The sequence below is a fragment of the Melospiza melodia genome, chromosome 5, assembly GCF_035770615.1.
Source record: "Melospiza melodia melodia isolate bMelMel2 chromosome 5, bMelMel2.pri, whole genome shotgun sequence".
NCBI lineage: Eukaryota > Metazoa > Chordata > Aves > Passeriformes > Passerellidae > Melospiza > Melospiza melodia.
Genome location: NC_086198.1, coordinates 87,436,363 through 87,456,089, shown reverse-complemented (window position 1 = coordinate 87,456,089; position 19,727 = coordinate 87,436,363). Strand labels below are relative to the sequence as shown.

The window sequence follows — 19,727 nt, the reverse complement described above, 5'->3', positions numbered from 1 at the left end:
TATTGGGCTCAGTTCTGATCTCTGCAGTCCAAGAAAAACGAATTGTTACTGGCAAGGGTCCAACAGAGACCACAGAGATGATGAGGGGTCTGGAGCATCTCTCCTAAGAGGATTGACAGCAGGAACTGTGCCTATTTAGTCTACAGAAGAGAAGATTGAGAGGGGACCTCATCAATACATACAAATATTTTTAAGTTGTGTATCAAGAGGATGGTGCCAGACTCTTTTCAGTGGTGCCAGTGAAAGGACAAGAAGCAATGGTCATAAAATGAAGCACAAGTTGTTCCATCTCAACAGGAGGAAGACCTGCTGTACACTGAGGGTGGCACAGCACTGGAACAGGCTGCCCAGGGAGGTCATGGAATCTCCCTCTCTGGAGATGCTCAAAACCCACCTGGATGGAAAGTTCTTGTGTAGCCTGCTCTAAGTGACTCTGTGATCTCCAGAGGTCACTCACAACCCTAACTATTCTGTCATTCTGTGATTCTGTAGCTGGAACCTAGCTACAAAAGACAAAAAATATTCATTTTAGAGAACTCTGTGTTGAGCTTTGTTCATTATTTGTATTTTTCCACCTATCTTTGACATTACAGTGAGCAGTCCTGTTTCAAGATATCAGCTGTCTCATCCTTCTCTTTGTATTTCTCCTTGCAGTGTTCTCTACATATATGAAACGAAAAATCTGAAACAGAAAAATCCCAGACTATCTCCAATAGGTGATCTTAGAGAATGAAGAAGAAACTCTAGAGGGACAAACATAGGCAGAAGCTAACTGCTGCTTTTTATATTTTCTTCCACATAAAACCAAGCAGCAGCTAGTTTGCCCTGAGCATTTTGCTTTATACATTGTGGAGGATACATATTCTTGTCTATTTATATTCATCAGATCTAAATCTGGAAATTGCTATCATGCTGACAAAGAACCAGAGACAGAATCCAACTCCTGTGTTGCTCCTGTGTATGATAACATGATTTCCATGACTGGAAATTTACTTGGTGCCCTTGTACAGTGTGAAGATAGTATCAATCTGCCTGAGTAAGATTAGCAACGTCCAGTTTCCAACTCTGACATGAGGGGGAGTGAACTAAACAGCTAGAAAATACCAGTGTCCACAAAGAAAAGACAATATATTCTTGTGTATAGTAGGAATTAATAAAATATTTTCAGTGTCTTCTCAAGTTTTGATATTAAACCATTAAAAACCTTAATCCATTACTCTTCACAAAGGCAACAAAAACTAAAGCAGAGCAAATAACTAGGATTAATTGCACTGCCTGTTTTCAGGAGGAGGTCTGAGATACCCACTGGAGCTCCAAAAAAGGCCCTTTTCACCATTTGGGGAACCTTATATAAGCTATTTTGCCAAAACATCATTCATATGACATTCCATAAATTTTGCAAGCCGAATCAAAATGAACAGTGAATGCTTTATGTTTTCTGCCCCTTCTATTCGGCAAGAACAGAAAGTTCAGCAAGTTTTGTCTTAAAAATTTTAAACATGGACCACTGCTAGACTTCAAAGTGGGGCTTTGGACCCAACCATCCCATTATCAAAGTTCTGTTAGAAACACTAAAAAGGGGACACGGCTCTGAAAACCAAGTTGGAATATTGTAACTCCATCCAGAATGAAGAGTGCAGCTTGCCAACCACTAACACAGTCATGGGAAGCCAGAATAGTAGCACAGAACAAAGAATGTGTTCACGAGCATATTTCACATTAATAACAATCACTGGACATGGGTGATTTAAAAAATATCACTTTCCTAACACCTTCTTACACTAACTCTTAAATGTGACAGAAACTCAACTTTTCCATCTCTGCCTCAGATTTTACATTAGTCTTTGTGTTCCTGGGGTTTGTCAGCACTCTCCTTATCAGCATTTTGACTGAAGTTTATGTTTTGCTCTTAAGGGGTTTACATGTGTATTTACTGCAGTGGTATATAAATGAATAGAACTTCAAAGTGAATGACTGAATATTAAATAAATCGGAAGCATAGTTTCAAAACACTTTAAGTGGAAAAGTACTGCATTTACAAAAGTGTCAGATTTTTTTATTCAAGTTATTTACTTTCCTAATACTGATCCAAGGCTCTGTGAAGGCAAGGCTATCATTGGCCCAACAAAGAAAGCTGGAACATTAAAAATTGGTTTGTTTTTCCTGCAAGATATTAGTGAGAGATAGGTTAAACTACATAGGACTACAACTTTCTTTTCCACAAAGTCAGGTAGTCAGAGATGACAGACCTGTACACCAGGGAACCTAAGCACAGGGAGATTCAATTTTCACCAAAAACATTCCCAGGGAAGAATAATTTCCCATGGAGAAAGAGAGAAAAAAGGGAAAAAACACAATCCAAAAAAACTTGCCACTGTATGTAAAAAACACACAAACTAAATCTAAAGAACTGAATATTTAAGTGAGAATAATTTTTTACCAAGTGATTTACTATATTTCATTGTAATAATTAAAAGGATATTATAACATGCAATAAAATAATGATAAATATGCTAATAGGAAAAAACAATTAAAGGGTTTATGGTTGCACATTCCAAAAAGGGATAAAGGTAAAAGCTGGTTCAAAAATATGTGACAAAGAATGCATGAGTAACAGGGGGAGAAAAAAAGAAAAAACTCATAAGAAAATAAAGAAAGAGGTTTTAAAAAAGGGGTATCAAAATTCTGAATAAAAATTCTGATTCCAGTAAGGATTTTTGAAGATTATTTAATTCTTATGATTTATTAGTTCTTCAGCAGAACTACTGCACTGAGACACTATGGGCTTTTATTAATAGAAAATGATTAATGCCACTGCAATCAGTAACAAGGACTTTCTCTTTCATCAGCTAGTGGTCTGGTGCTGATCAGATGATGAAATCAAGGAAAGTGAATTGGTAAACCCGCTGGAGAAAGCATTTCTAACATGATTTAAGATAACAACAACAGAAACTGAGGAGCTTTCTCATTTTTCTTTAGTTCACTTCTGTCTGTAACAGTGTGATTTCATTTATGCCTATAAAAAATGTACATAAAATCCTTATCTAATACTTAGACTAACCACCTCCTCTCATAGGGATAAATTACAGTGGAGTGCAATTACAGTGGAAATATAAGATCTTGGGATATTTTGTGTCCTACCCTGTGTTTTTACGGTGGGAAACAAACATGCACGAATTATGAGAAATCCGTATTTTTAATCCTTTCCATGCTATGAGTCAAAATGCAGGAAAGGGTACCACATCCCTCTGTTTGTGAATGAGTGAATGAGAATTTAAAAAGACTAAAGAAGCAGCAAAACACACACAGACTCTCTCTCATTAGATTTTTTGCACAAGAGTGACTACAGAGAGCTATGAATGCACAGTACTATGAATAATAAAACATCTGTGAATTACATAATGTCACTAACTACATTCCAAATGGTATGCATATATTAACCCACAAACACAGGCTGGTACTTATTTAATACAAAATGAGCAAAAGGAGAAAATGGTGTTTCACAAAGGCCCTGGAAGTCCATTATGTTATCCAATTCTCACATATTACTCCAAGGAATGTGATGCTATTGTTACACCACAATAAACAATTGTCACAGCAACAGCTCTCAGTGACAGGTAGCAATATCTCTGGGAAATCAATCAAGTTTAATAAAACAGTTTAAGGAAATGTAATTACTTCCTGTATTTTAAACTGGCTGGATTCTATAAGATAAAAAAATAATATGAGGAATTTTTATACATATTAAGATTCTGTATTTTCACAGCATTTCATATTGCCATTGAAATGCAAAAGCAAACTTTGAGCCCATAGCACCTTCTGACAATCAGAAAAATGTTCCTTCCTATCACTGCAGACTTCACACAGCTTGATTGGAACCCTCTGGTTTAGAAGTGCCCCAACACCACCCTGGTGATAAATAATTTTAAGGTTTGCATGCTTGCTGTTAGCTTTAATACATGATGTGCAGCTTTCTCACTGCTGGAGCAAGGCTTCTTTTTAAGCAGCTGTAGTATTCTCTTGACAGTGTAATACAGATATGGATCCATAATTATAAAGGGAAGTCAAAATTATGATTTCTCTGCTGTATATTCTTCTTAATGACTAGTTCAGAAACAGGAACATAGGACTATTGTTTCAAACACAAGTCTGAAACCCCAAGGGGGGTTAATATTAGATTTTTTTTTTTAAATCCCCTTTTTCTCTCTCTCTGTCTGAAATTACCTACACTTTCAATTAACAGAAACCCATCACTTAGTAAAAATACAAAGTATTTTATTTTTCTATAGTAGATTGATACCATTATTTGGAAGTCTTTTCTATGAAGTAGCATACTGTTTATCCTCACCTAGTCATATATAACGTCAGACAATTTGACAGTTTACCACACTAAATCCTGATTCAAACCCTCCTGAAGTCACTGACTTGCATTTTCCTTTGACTTCCTTGAGTCAGAAGACTTTTAAAAGTCAAATGCTGTTCATCCTTTCACTCCAGTATGCAGCACTCCAAGCTCATCTCACAATTTCCTCCTCTGATGTTATGACCTCCATGGTAAGGTAGTGTAGGAATGGTTTATTCAGTACAAAAACTTAGGATGAGGCTCTAGGGTTTATGAAATTAACAGATGGCCTCAGCATAAGTGCATTTAAAGGAGATTTTATTTTGTAATGAAAATAATTTGAGATTGGGTATGTAACCAAAACTCAGGTATGTATTTGATCTTATCCCAGAAATAATTCAAGATAGATCATCCAGGTTAACATATGGGCTATATTCCATTCCTATTTCTATTAAAAGCAGATTACAGAGTGGCTAAAGCTACTTATGATTTTTCAAGCTTATCAGTATTAATTTGAATAAGATAATAGATGAGTGAAGAATGATTGGCAACCATTCCATCCACACAAAGTACAAATCTCTTCAGCAGAATTTCAATGGATTGCAGAGCTAAGTATCAAAAGATCTAGTGATAATTTAATCTTCCATTTTTTTTAAATAGTAGTACTTCTTCAGGTAACATTATTCACTCTACTTTTCCCTAAAAATAGAGATTTGCCATATTTATATTCTGTCCTAAAATGCAGTACTGCAAAGTATTATGAAAGTTTGGGTATGTACTTAGGTATTAGATATGTGCAACATAAAGTCTGTTGGTGTACAAAAAAATCATGAAGTTCACACAGTGAGTTATGAATCCAGTTGTGTTCCATCCCTTGAAATCCATGTCTGGGGACAAGAATTCCAATTGCCATGTCTTTCCTGGTTATGGCATGCAGGGAAGCAGCTGGTGCATCTGTACAGGCCCTAGGAGACAGATGAATAAGCCAGAGGGATGATACAGATGTCCAGAATCTTCCTAGCTGACACCTGGCTGAATTCACACTGGTTATTGCGAGCTGTGGACAACCATCTGTCCATCTGTCTGGTAGCTACACTTAAGGGTCATATTGTTCCAAAGAGTTAATCACTGGAGTAAGCAATAGGAAAGATATTTGAAAATTCAACACTATTTCCTACACGAACTATAATAGTCACTATAAGTCTCTCCTGGTGCAGTTCAACATGGCCAGAACACCACAAATCCAGCAGAGCTGGTGTACTATAAGAGAAATGTTTTAGTATATTTCCAATGAATTATGCAAAAAATGAAATGGTTATATTTTAAGGATAATTCTCTGCTCTTTTTTCCCATCATATTAATAGGAGAAAAAATTATTATTCTGATAATGGCAAAGCTGAAATCATTATGCCAGACCTCATGATTCTAATTTTTTAACTCCAGCATCTAAAAACACTGCACATATGGAAGTGAAGAGTTTCCCTAAATTTTATGGTAGGGCATAAATCAGCAAATTCCCATTGACACTCATGTATTATGGATAGAATTTACCTGAGCAGTTCTTACCATGTACTGCAATGTAAGCTGCCCTACATGCATTTCATACACCAGACAGTCAAGGCACAGAGATCTAAGGTGGCTTCTTTCATCCCAGGATAGTAGGTCAGTGTCATAAACAAGTTCCCCAATTCCCACCTCCCAGTTCTATGTAGTAAACAGAAAATTCATTTGAAATTAATGCAGCTCATGGTATAATTGCAGCCTCTACTGAAGTAGGCAATAAGATAGAAATACGTCCTGTTGTATGCATGTATTATATATAAGCAGAAATCTAAAAAAAATATCAAGGGGATTCTAGAAAGTTAATGGACTAAATGGCAGTTCAAAAATCTTCTGCCTTTTTTCAAGACTTGGTAATGTATCATCTTCCATCATTACTTACAGTAATGAATTCTGTAAAGCAGAGATTCTGACATTACTGTCTGACCTCCCATAGCTATAAATCCTATTTTTCTGAAATAACTTTTTACATTGACATTTATTAAAATAAGCCACAAACTCAACCAAAAGTACAAAAAATTAATATAAAAAATCACCCTAAAGACATGTTTAAAAATAACATCTATTTTTCAAAAGTTATCTATCCAAAATAACTTTTCAAGAGAAATCAAAATCTGTCTGGTGCTTCTCACTGACAGTTCTAATTTCAGTGAGAATGATTAAAAGCAAAGTGCAGAAGGCTGCACAGAAGTGTTCCACAACACAGTACAAAATGAAATTTTGTCATATTTAAAATCTAATGCTGTATTTGGAAATTAAATCCCCTTTTTAAATGGGAGATTAAAACTTTAAAAACAGTTTATTAGTGCTGCACCTATGTCTTTATCTTTTCATTATTTCAATATTAATGCCAGAAATCAACATCATCAATGTAAGAAAAATAGAGGAAAACTAGAGGCTACAACTAGAGATTTTATTAGGTTTAGCTCCCCGCATTCATTCAAGTACTTTAGGAATGATCCAATGCCTGTACATGAGAAAGGCACAAGCTTTGCTCAAGAGCTATAGTCAGATTAATAAAAATATTTAAACTGATCTTCCCTGAAAGATCAAAAACCGAACTCAACAGGTAACCAGCAATTATCAACTCCTTATCTCTGTGAGATCCTCAGAATTCAAATACTTTTAAGCATCTGGAAAAGAAGCTGAGAATGACATGGTGTCACGACACGACATCAATTTTACAGCCACATGTAACTGTACAATTTCCATTCTTCTTTCACCATCTTCTTTGCACTATAAACTCTTTATCATGCATAGGAAACACCTGACTAATTGCATCAGGAAGTCTACCCTTTTTATTCCACAACACTGCCTATAGCTGCTGCTTTCAGGCTCCCTGGAGCTTTAATTCACAACTTTTTAATGCTGTCCACGGGGAGTATTTCAAAATGAGGGATGGAAGCAGGATAAAGGCAACAAGAAAAACACTGAATCTTCCACAGCTTGTCTAGTTTTCTCTTTATAATGTCAGTTTCTCAGGACAAAGCTCATGTATCCTTGTGTCACTACCAGCACTGAGTATACAATCAATGGTTTCACAATACTATTGAATTGGTTACTTCCATGTCTTTTCCTCAATTTGTTGGAAAACTTTACCCACTAACCATGTCAATATATTCATATTTCACAGTCATTAAATACTTATATAAAAACAGATGTGGCATCTATTCAAAATCAACATAAAATGTAAATTTAATAATAAATTTTAATAATATTAGAATATTTAAGCATAAAAAATGTAACCTGCAAATTTTTTTTTCTTAATTGCAGCGTGGTTAAATCCAAAGCATTTTTGGACAAAAGTGCACTGAAACATATATAGATAAGTAGATAGATAGATAGATAGATGAATAGATAGATAGATAGATAGATAGATAGATAGATAGATGATAGATAGATAGATAGATAGATAGATAGATAGATAGATAGATAGATAGATAGATAGATAGATGATAGATAGATAGATAGATAGATAGATAGATAGATAGATGTATATGTATATGTATATATATAACTGTCCCATATACATAGTGATGAAAATTAATATCTCTTTCAAGCACTTTGGCCAGGAGGCAGTTTGCAGCTGCTAAGAAGAAAAAAAAAAAGATTTGCTCTGAAAACAGTTCTCCCATCTTCAGTGAAATGGAAGATATTGAAGGATTTCTACAACACCATAATACTCTTTGCAGACATTTCTATGGATCTCATTACTATACCTTGTAAGTAATCCACCAAAAAAAAAAAATAAGGATCAAAGCATTTTCTCTGACTGAGACAATGAAAATCACCCTTTTCACAGTTGTAACCCCAAAGAAGTGGGTACTAGTGGCAGATCTAGGAACAGAGATTGAATTTTCTGGTTTCTAGCTCTCCAACAGGTAGACTGATTTTCTGCCCCTCCATGAAAATGGTGTTGTTATGTCAGTACAGTCACATATACAAACTGTCTTCTATCATTAAATGTATGCTAAAACAAACCAAGTGTGTTGAGACATTTCTGCTTAAAAGTGTTCCATGTTAACTGACACTAGATGCAGAAAGATTTTGAGCTTGAACACATAAAATTCCCCTGAGATTAGGTCTCTCTGTAGACTGAGAGACACCAAAATAAGTTTCATCCTGAATATTAGAAAAAAACAACTTAGGCTGAATGAAATGGTGCCCACATATGCCTACTTCCTACTGATTGTAACACTATGCAGCTGGGTGAGATGCCAAACTTTACAAAATTCATAATTCACCTGTTAAAATCATGCCTGTACAACTGGCTACATGCTAACTCCCTTTTTGGAGGTGAAAGCTGAGACCGGCCAGAGTTATCTTTACTCCCTGTGTGCTTCTACCATTCTGACAATACAGGGTTGGAAAGCAGAGGACAATGATCATTCTTCTGAGAGTAAAAAGGAAAAGCAGATGGACATTCATGATATCGAACTCTGCCCACGCTTCTTACGAGGTTAATTAGTTTATATACCACTCTTTTGCTTGTGCTTGCTAAAATAAAATTGCTCTAGACAATAGTCAGGAAGTGATACCTTTTATCCAGAAACAATTGTCTGCCCAGAGTTTCACAGTTTAAAGAAAGGTTATTTTGTGTCAAAAGCCAATTGAAAATCCTGCTTTCCTGAATAAAAATTCTGCAAAATGTAACACAAACAGATAATTAAGCCTGATAAAATAGGCTATAGAGCATAATCAGGTTTATTAAACTCCTGTAGAACATTTTTCTCTGTCATATTTCCAATAGATAATATATAAATAAATATAGTATTTATAGAAGTAAATAATAAAAAAATTAATTATTTTAATTAGCTTGGTTGGCAGTTGCTATTCAAAATAGTGTTACTAGGCTAGAATAAGACTGTTTCAATGTGAAAACTAATCTGATTTGGAAGATAATTAATTTTAAACTGAATGTAGAAACATTAATGCCTTTCTTGAATTCCACCACTGAAGAATATTGAGGGCTCTGTGGTAACTGCCAGGAGTCATAACAAACCTTTTCTTTTTTCTCCCTCATTAGCACCATAAATCCCTTAGAAAGGGCAACAAACTGGTTTCCTGTGATAGATGCCATTCCTAGGAACTGCAGATCAAAGGAAAACTCACTGCTGAAATGGCAACCTACTGGGGTATGATGGAGAATAGAATTCAATTGTGGCTTCTTGATATTTCAGGAACACATTCCAACAAAAACAAAGAGCTCATTGCTAAACAGTGAAATTGCAGACACGATCATGGTGAGAGAAAGGATTTAAAACACTTGTCATAATTGCCATCTCTTAATGTAGATTCTGATAAAATATAGAGGACAAAATAGAAGATGGAACAGCATTTCACATATTTATAGTTTTCCCTAAATGAAATGTCAAATGTCAGATATAATGTCTGCAAGCACAATAGCTTAATTTTTCCCCAATGAAAAGGGAGATAATACTGAGTTTGTAAGAATGCATAATTAAGTATACATTGGAAATTTAAATATAGCTGGTGCATTTGAGAGTACAAAGCTATCTTTTACTAGCTCAGCAAAATTCAGTCTATTGAATGACTCTGAAAGAGCAAAATGAGTAACGGGTTAAAGCATGGATTGTCCAGTCTTTTTAAATGGTGAATGGGTAAATCCAACAATCTGTTCTTATGGGTCTATATGAAGCTTACAGGAAGAGACAGAGTTATTTTATAAGCTTGAGGAATCTCAGGTGAAGGTTTTAAATTGCTTATGAGCCTTTGCAAAAACAATTTACTTAAATTGAATTGTGTTGTTAACCCTGAGAATGAATGGTGCAGTAGAAATGGTCTTCCATTTTGGTAGTAGTCAGCTTGCTAAACTATCTGTCAAACCTAGACTAAAGGATTAAGCTAGGTAAACTTGCACCAAGTTTATATGTAAAATTATGTTTGGCATCACTGAGAGTGCCTCTACAAATTGTGACAGTACACATTCACCAGAAGTAGAACCATTAAGAAGAGAAAAAGGGATCTTGTGCCATTCGGCTCCCTTTCCCAGTGGTTGCCATTTCATATAATATCCCTACTAATAATTTATCTAACTTGTTTTGTAACTAGCTGAAAAAGTTGCATATCACAACTTGCCTGATAGTTTTCTACTGACATATCTTGTTCTTTAGTGTTCATGTATAAAACAATTGAAAATAAAGTGATACTGGAAAAAGATTGGTCTCATACAACAAAGCTCTGGGTATATTTGGCCTGGTCATATGAATAAGACAATGCAGATTTGTCTTTAAAAGCTCTAAATTAACCACTTCCTAAAATATAGGAAAATGAGGGTCAGATGGATGTATTTTTTCTCTCATCCAAGCAGGACAACAGCAAACAGAAAGTAGAATGTCACTTGTCACAAATATCTTTCACTCCCTCATTCTGACATAAAAAAGACACTAGCCATCAATGAAGCAGCCGTGGGAGGCAAAGAGGAAAGAAATAGTTCATAAAAGCTATATTACCCCTTGCAATTCTGAAGCTCCCAGTATCTTGCAAGTTGATATAACAGAAGAAAAAAAACTTCATTTGGTCTCCCACTGTTTTGCTGCCCTTTCCTCAGTGGTGTTGTAGCAGGAGGCAATATAAAACTGCTTTTATTCCATACAAATTGCTTGACTGCTGAACTCTCTGAAATCTGAAAATTAGAGTAGTTCCACAATTTTTTTTAAAGGGTTCTTTCTTGGCAATTGCTTCTGACCAGAAAATTAAATACAGAAGAATGAAATTGCAATGAACACAGAAGACGCAATTTTGATTTCATTTCCAGTTGAAGAATAATTTTATTGAAATAAAATTGCTATATTTGAGATAAGAATCCGATCAGAGGTACTTAACAATGCCTTGACATGTTCCACATTGAAATTTTTTTCTAAGATAAGGTCTATATTCCGAAAAAGGCTGAAAATTTCACAAATATATTTGCGTACTTAGTGTATTTATTTCTGTGAAATGTTACATCTTAAATATTTTGGTGGTTTTTTCCCTTTTTTTCTCTCATCTTTAGGTAAGATTTGCAAACGCTCTGAAATGCTCTCACAAAATATGGTCCATGGACTGCAGGTATTTCATACATTATTTCTAACCATCAATTGAGCTAAGGAAAAAGGATAGAAAATGCAAAAGAAGCAACCTGTGTGCTGATTTTTTTTGACAAAGATATTGGCACCAATCTTTATTGATATTCCCAAACAAGTGGTTTTCTTGATCTTTTTTGCATCTTTTTCTTTCTTATTCCTGCATGTCTTAATTTTAATTTTCTTTGTTTATTTTATTAATAATTTCTTCCATGTAGAATTACTGAAGTTCCAGACTAGCAATCAAGTTTAAATAAACACTGTCCATAGAAAACCTGAATCAATTCAAAAATGAAAAAATTGATTTTTTTATTTTAATTTTGCTCATTGATTTTGTTCACAGAAAACAAAATCAATGTGGTAGCAGCCTACTGACTTTGAAGTTTGATAATATATCTCAGTACAATAAAGAGGTCAAAGCCCCTACTGTATCATAAATTCCTCCACTCAGAACTAATTACTCCAAATGGGAAAGAGTGGCAGACTATCAGTTTTGAAGGGATAAACACAAAGGATGAGCTAATTCAGACATAAACACATAACAATCAGGAGAGAAAAAGCATTTTTCAGTATTTTTGTTCATACAGTTGAAAAGCCATACCATGAAGGCAAGTCACAACATACATTCTTGTTACAAATATCATGTCATTTTCTCACACAGCTATACCAGATTTACATCACAAACTTCAATGGGCTGAAGTTATGCTTTATTCCTAAGAAAAAAACCTTGTTGGAAAATTCTTATTCAAATATCCTTTTTAGTTGCTTCTTACGATGAAGGATACTCCTAAATAAATTATTTAGGAGGAAATATTCAGCCTTTCTCTAAATCATAAGCTGATATATAGAGTAATATCCAAATACATATATAAAATGAATATAAAAATTGGTGTATATGTGTATATATATATATATACACACACACATATAAAATTGGAGTTGGCACTATAGTCTTTGTTTATATGTGGTGCATATAACTTAGTAGTGACTGCAGATTTAGAGATTTTCTGTATATATGATTTTGATACTGGCATTTATACAATCCTTGATACAATTATTCTAGTCTAAAGTGCTCTAGCCAAGTGAATTCAGTTGTCTTTAGCAACCAATCTCTATGTTCACCATGTGAGTGGCTGTTGATTTCCCTATTTGCTGATAGTCATTTAGCATGTTTGGTTTCTTCTTTGTATCTACCTCAACTTCCTTTGAGAGCTATTTCTCTCAGCAAAATCTGAAGGACCTTATGTCACTTGACTTGAATCCTCTTCCACACTCTCCCTCACGTCCCTGAGAAGGTCAAAGATTTTCAAATACTGAGACTTTTTCTAGATTTCCAGAATTTCAGTCCTGAGGTATATTTTTTCTTTGTTTATCTAGCATATTATCAGGGTTGGTTTTTTTTGTTGGTTTTTTTTTCATCAAACCACAAATATTTCATTGATTCAAACACTGAAAATTCAACCTTGTTCACACTCATCTCCCAGTTACTAATTCAACAAATCATCTAATCAAATTTCAGTCCTTTCAAAGATAGGACAAAGAAGAAAATGGTGAGTGCTTTCATCCTATTCATACTCCTGAATTAGATGGTATTTGATCTTCTTCCTCCACTTACCATCAGTTCTGCTTACCAAACCTTTCTATGTACCATTTGTTTTCCTGTTTTGGATTCTTGCTTCTTTGCATTCTCCATTTAATGTCTCTTCAAATGCATCCAAAATGTAATCTGAATCTCTTGTTTCAAGCAGTTTTTATCATGCTTTACCATGTTTTGTTTTGTTTTTCTAATAGCTTTCCTTTAAAGGTGCACTTAGTTCTGCAGCAACCCTGCCCCCTGGGAATCAATGTCTTAACATAAGAGTAAAGAGAGTTCATGGATTTTGTGATCCAACGTCCCTTGGAGTTGGAGTGTCAGTTCATAAATAATTCACTTACGAGCACATACATTCATTTTACATGATTCCTCAATATGGCCAGGGTGCTGCGTGGTCTGCACTGTATCCACCTACAAAAAATACAGAAATATATGTCTGCTTACTGGGATGTGAGTAGGGTTTGGCTGACTTAATCCTCTACCATGGATCTCACTAGTGAGCAAAAAACTCTTCCTTAGATCCAAACACATTCCATAGAATAAGTATTTTGGCAGCAAAGACAGTTAGAACTGTCTGTTTCATACAGACGTGCCTAGAAACAGGCTGGTTTTAAATTATAGATAAATTTGAGTGATTTATAAATTCTTCCCTTTCTTACTCAGAGTTACTGCAGACAGAGTAAAAAAAAATATAGATGTCACAGGTATCAGTGATGAGCATAACTCTTCTCCATTAAATGAGGGGATTAATAGTGCAGTACAGAGAATTGAAAGAAGCAAAAAATGGGAATTTTACAAGAAAACAAACAGGCAACTCCTCTTTTCCTTCATCTCTCTCACCCAACCCCCAGATAAAATGGAGTGGGCAACATACAGTATACAATTACAGTTCTATGAACATCTACATTCTTCAAAATGCCAGATATCAACTGTCTTACTCTAAGGTGGACATAAAGAAAATGGAGAACTATGGAAGAACTTTCTTCCTTTGACTCACTTTGATCAATATGTTTGTGAAGGAAATGAGACACTAAATAGACATGCACATCTAGTGATAAACAGTGAAGGTTTCTGTCCAATGTATTCTTCAGAAACAAGACTTAAAATATCATTTGGAATTGGGTCATCCACACAAAAAAAAAAAATTAACCCATTATTGGTAGTTACATAACACATTTGGTTGGCATTCATCAGTCTTTTCAGCTTTTCCAGTACTGTTGAATTATTAATAATTTATATTTATTTTACGTCACTGACTACTGCATCCTTATTTTAATGAATCATTTCTTGTAATATGTTACACACATGTAAATTTAAAACCAAGTTACACAAAAGTAGGATACCAATGTCAAGCATCTCTATAAAACATCTTTTCCTCTATGAACATTATCCATAAAAGACTCCTAAATGTCCTCAAATAATAATGTCTGCTCCTCAATCTAAATATGATCTTCTTACAGGAAGCCACCTGGGACAAGCAAGCAAAACATTCTCTTTTGGTTGTAGAAGGAATATATTTACACCTTAGTAAATTTCTTTAATATTACCAACCAAATTATATACAAATCTCTTTGTTCAATTTACACTGACTTAATTTGACAAAGCAGCAAGAACATTAAATAGCCCAAAACATTCAATAAAAATACAGATAATCTATCTACCTACCTACCTACCTACCTAGCTATTTTTATAGATCTATCTGTATCTTTCATTTAAGTTCATCGAGTACCTCAAAATTACTAACTTAACGGCTGTTCAAATTTATATAAAAATTAAGTTTGGCTAACTTCAAGGAGAGTACATTCACTGGAATAGTAGACTTGTCCAGTATGCAATGAACAGGGATCTGTTAACATGTATCTTAAATACTTTTCTCCAAAATATAAACACAATTGTGAGCATCTGGTGCATTCCTAAAATATTTCTGAGGTAAAAAATATTCATAGATGTAACATATACCTTCTATAATCAGACCTTTCTTGTATCAAAGATACTGATACTAGTCTATTTTTTTTAATTAACAAATCAAGGCATAAATCATGAGAGAAAAGCTTAAACAAGCAAAACAAATTACCTGGCGCGTGAGAGACAAAATGCTCAATCTTTTTTATCAGAAATGCAATATATTATATCATTAAATCTCAGGCAATAGTGGAAATCTCAGAGTGTGTGTGTGTCTATATTACCTGCAGCATACAAAGGCAAGGATGACAGTGCAATTTGTTGTGCCTCTTTACTTTACATCCAAACCAGCCACAAAGTCTGCATCACCTGCCAATCTTTGGCACACACTGCAGGCACAGAGAGCAAGCTGATGGAAGGCTTGCACCTGCACCTCAAGTGCCACACACTACATGACAATCTAAAGACAAAGCTGGGACAAATCAATGCTTCAAAATGCTCAGAAATATGTACAGAAGGACTCCAGACTTAGACTGAAGACAAATTCACACCCAAATCACATCCCCATGCTCTGTGTCATTAGTGGATGCATCCATACATAAAGATGGACAGAAAATAATTAGAAAATTAACTTTTCTTCCTAAATTTCTGTTCAATTAGGTGCTCCTTTTCCTCATTTTTTCTATGGCAGTTGAAGACTCCTGCTAAGTCCCATGAATCTTGCTAATTTCCATGAAAGACATGATCCTTGTCTTGTTCCTCCTTCCATTACCTTTCACAAAAATGCACATACACCAGAGTTAAATGAAGAATGGATAGTCACTGTTTCAGTTGTCAAGAGCAAGATGCTTGCAACTCTCCACTAATCCAGTCCAAAATGCTAAAATATAGGCCTAGAAGTTTCTTATTACATGCTGAGTACACCTGCTTAGCATAGGCATAATTTCACATAATTTCTTTATAGGTTACAATTATTTTTCCTGAATATTTCAATGGGACATTTCTTCCAGAATTTCAACGCTGCAGTACATAAAAATTATTGTAGAACTCACCTGAAATTTATTTATTGATCTTTATTTCTGTTTCTCCTTTTTCCTTAAGTTACATATTCATTGCCATTGGGAAGTGACCTTTTAGCATTATTGATATATATTTGCCATTAATTGTAATTATTTTTCATTAAATAAGTGAGAAGTCACACTTTAACAGAGTCTAGTGATCCCAGCCATAATATATTGCTGCTAACTCAAAATTATTAACTTCTGCAAGTACAGTTTTATTGTGGAGGGCTTTTGCCACTCATTTCACTTTATTCTTAGAACTTCATCTCTGTCTGCAAATTTGTTGTGATTGCAATATATATTATATATTCATCTGATTGACATGTACACATGACTAAAAATGTGACAGATTACAAGTTTCTGCAACATTCTTGAACGGAACTGAAAGGCACAACATGCTCATTTTTGCCCACCGCAGAAAATGCCAGATAAAAATATATCTCCGTAGATTTCCTGCTACATTTCACAAGATACTTCTAAGCTATTTTTAAACTTCTTATACACATGTAGCTTCATTTGCAGTTTGTGACAGAAATCAAAGTAGGATATGAGGAACTATAGAAACTGTACTGAATGTATTTCCTTAGAATGTAAGTGTTACATAAGGAAACCTAATTTTAATATTCTTAAATAAACAAAAGAAAATTAAGCAGTAAATAAAATATTCACTTTTTTATGTTGTGCCATTTGTATACACATGTAAAGGCCACATATAAGACAAAAAATGGGCAAAAAGGAGCCCATGAACAGTTCTTTTCTGAATAAGAAATTAATGAGGACTTCTACATAAAGGGATGCATAGATTTTGATAATTAAAATTTCTGTAATATGGTCTAAAATATTATGAAAAGTTAATAATCTTGAAAATAAAAATTTAAAAAAGAGAAGTTAAAGACAACAGTTTTAATGGGCAACACACCTAGACTTAGTACACAGTTTAACATGATTGTATTCTCATCTAACCTCATTTAAATTTAATTTGTTATATTTTTTCTGTGACTACTGATTTCTGCATGCTATATAAATCAAGTTTAACAAAACAAATCTTTTTAGTTCTTACCAAAACAAAAACAAACAAACAAAACCCCCAACCAAACAAAAAATTGTCCTCTTAACCCATCAATACAAGCATAAAATTTATTTATTTATTTATTTATTTATTACAATCAAGCCACAGAGACTCTCGGCCTCCTAAAAAACTGAACAATACTGCCATGCCAAGAAAAAAGGGTTCACAGAAAAACAGAAGCACGAGTACCAATATCTTTAGATGCTTCTGTTGCTGCAAACCTCACACTGAGAAGTTTGTGCTGCTCCTTGAACAGCTTACAGAACGTAGCTTGATCCTGGCATAGATAATGCTACTAACAGCTTAATCCATCGGTATGGAACTCAGGCCTTAAAATCATGGCCCACATTTTGTTGTTTTCTTTTTCCCTTTTCTTAGGAATACACAAACTTACTGGAAGGAAAATATCTGTGTAATTGTATTATTCTGAACAGATGAAGTTCCATTTCAAAACTATCAAGATATTTTTTATGCTACCTCAAGCTCAGAGAGCTGAAATCTGTTTTTTTAGTTCTGTTTCTAAACTAAACATATAGTGGTACATTTTTGCTGTTATGACAGTATTACTGTTTAATAAGTTTTGCTGGTATTTATTCCCAATATATTCATGAAGAACAATCACCCTTGCTTTCTCAAGGCTCTGAGGTAAATGTAGCAGTGGCTTAAAATCAGAGGCAGGAATATTTGGCATCTGCTCCACCCCTGTGATGGGCACTGAAGCCTTCAGGGCAGGATTATATGGCATGCCTATGAAAGAACTCATGTACTGTTGCAGCCCTCAGCCGGGTGTATGAAAGTAAAAGTTTTGGTTTACCCTAATACACAAAGCAGTGGTTCACAAAGTGATTCAAAAGAGCTTCAAGTATCCGTGCCTTGAGGATAATAACAACTTCTGCCATCCAATTTTAGCTTGCCACAGCACGTCTCTCAGAGCCTTAAGTCTGAATAGGCAAAGCCCTTTTAGTCTTCTCTTCCACAGCTAAGTCTATATTCCATGGTTATTAAACAGCTTTTTCCGAATGTTTAAAAGTAAGCTTAATTCTTCCTGAAAATGATTGACTAGAATAACAAAATGATTTTTTAGAGGAAGTCTCATTAATGACTTCTCAAATGACCTGACTATGTCTGTTTCACAGCAGCACCAAAATTGATGCAGCTTTATATTCCAAAAATAAATTTGTTGTGTCACTAATGCTCCTAGTAACTCTCACCTAATTTATTAAATTCTTCTTTTTTTCTACTGCTCCCATTATCATTATTTCCTGACTGAATTTACAACTTCTTCTTGTTTTATTTTAAGTCTTAACTCCTAAAGTCTAGAATGTTTTCTAGTCCTTCATTTAACACAATCTAATTCTCACAAAAACTCATGATTTTATTTGTTCCGTAATCAAGTCTCCTTATTACATTTACACTCATTTTGCTTTACAATATAAAGCAAAAATGTTCTTAAGAGTGACTCTTGAATCAAGTAACTTCTTATAATGCTTACCTTTGCAAGAAAACCAATTTTCATCTCATTTAAGTGAATTTCTTACATATTTTTTGATTCCTTTAGTAGTACCCATCCTCCTCAGGTGCACAAATAATTTCCCAGGTGGCACAGTATCAACTGATTGCTGAAGTCCAGGAGAGAGATTACTAAATTTTCTTTGTCTAGAAAATTGGTTATCCTTTCAAAGAAAGTTATCAGATTGGTTTGTATGAACTCTTTGCAGTAAAGGCATTTTCAATTTTCATGCTATCTTCCCTTGCTCTTTATGTCAGTAGCTTAATTTTTTTTCATATAAACTCTGCTCAACTGTTTGATAAAAGATGAGGTCACACTTTCAGACCTTTATCTCTTCTTTTCCATCTTCTCCACTACTTAAATATAAATACTGTATTTGCTATTCTCCAACAAAACAGTACCTATTATTTTTTCCTAACAGATTTTTTTTTAAAATAAGACATGACATGCTTTGCTCTGCATCACTCAGAATTCTGTGCTGACACCCATATGGTCCTGCTTGACTTACATACATCAGACTCCTGGCTTTGCTTTCATCTCAGGTGCTTCCAGCTTTTGTTTTTCCCATGTATATCTCTATCACATCTACATAACCTTTCACTTCCAAGTGTAATAATCGTCCTGATTCTCTCCCTTGCTCCTATAGCTTAATAAAGTTTTCTTTTAATCATCCCTTTAACATCTACCTCAGCTGACATTTGTCAGAGCACTTTCTCCTGATGATGACCACACCCTTACTTTGTACATCTCTCCATCTGATTTCCCATCTCCCTCCTTTTCCCACTCATTGTAATTTTCTGATCTCATCATTTATTCCGTTAAAAAAAATATATTCTCATGAATCTACATGGGATAGACACCTGTGCAGCTGAGACTCTGAAAAGGAGTTTGAGAGATTTTACTTCGTGGACAAGTATGAAGAATATTTCTGTATTAAAATCTCCATCTTCCTCCTATCTGTCAGTGTATATAAAATCATTGTCTACCCCTACTACTGAAGGTAATAATGAAAAGAATAAACTGTATTGATTGAACAGGGGACACACATTCCAAGTCCCAGAATTAATCTGCCTAGAAGTAAAATATCTGTTTTCTCTATTACTG

At 34.5% G+C, this 19,727-nt stretch overlaps 1 protein-coding gene across 5 annotated transcripts in view; it reads right to left on the bottom strand.

The window, feature by feature from the left end:
• Positions 1-19,727, bottom strand: part of PCDH7 (protocadherin 7) — a 267,542-nt gene that overhangs the window by 203,181 nt on the left and 44,634 nt on the right. The window contains exon 2 of one of the 5 annotated variants that reach the window (XM_063157759.1): positions 12,400-13,492. The exons of the other annotated variants lie outside the window; for them this stretch is intronic. Coding sequence (XP_063013829.1) covers positions 13,415-13,492 — 78 coding nt within the window. The 3' untranslated portion in view covers positions 12,400-13,414. Of the gene's footprint in view, positions 1-12,399; positions 13,493-19,727 lie in introns of those variants that run through there. 5 annotated transcript variants of the gene reach the window in all.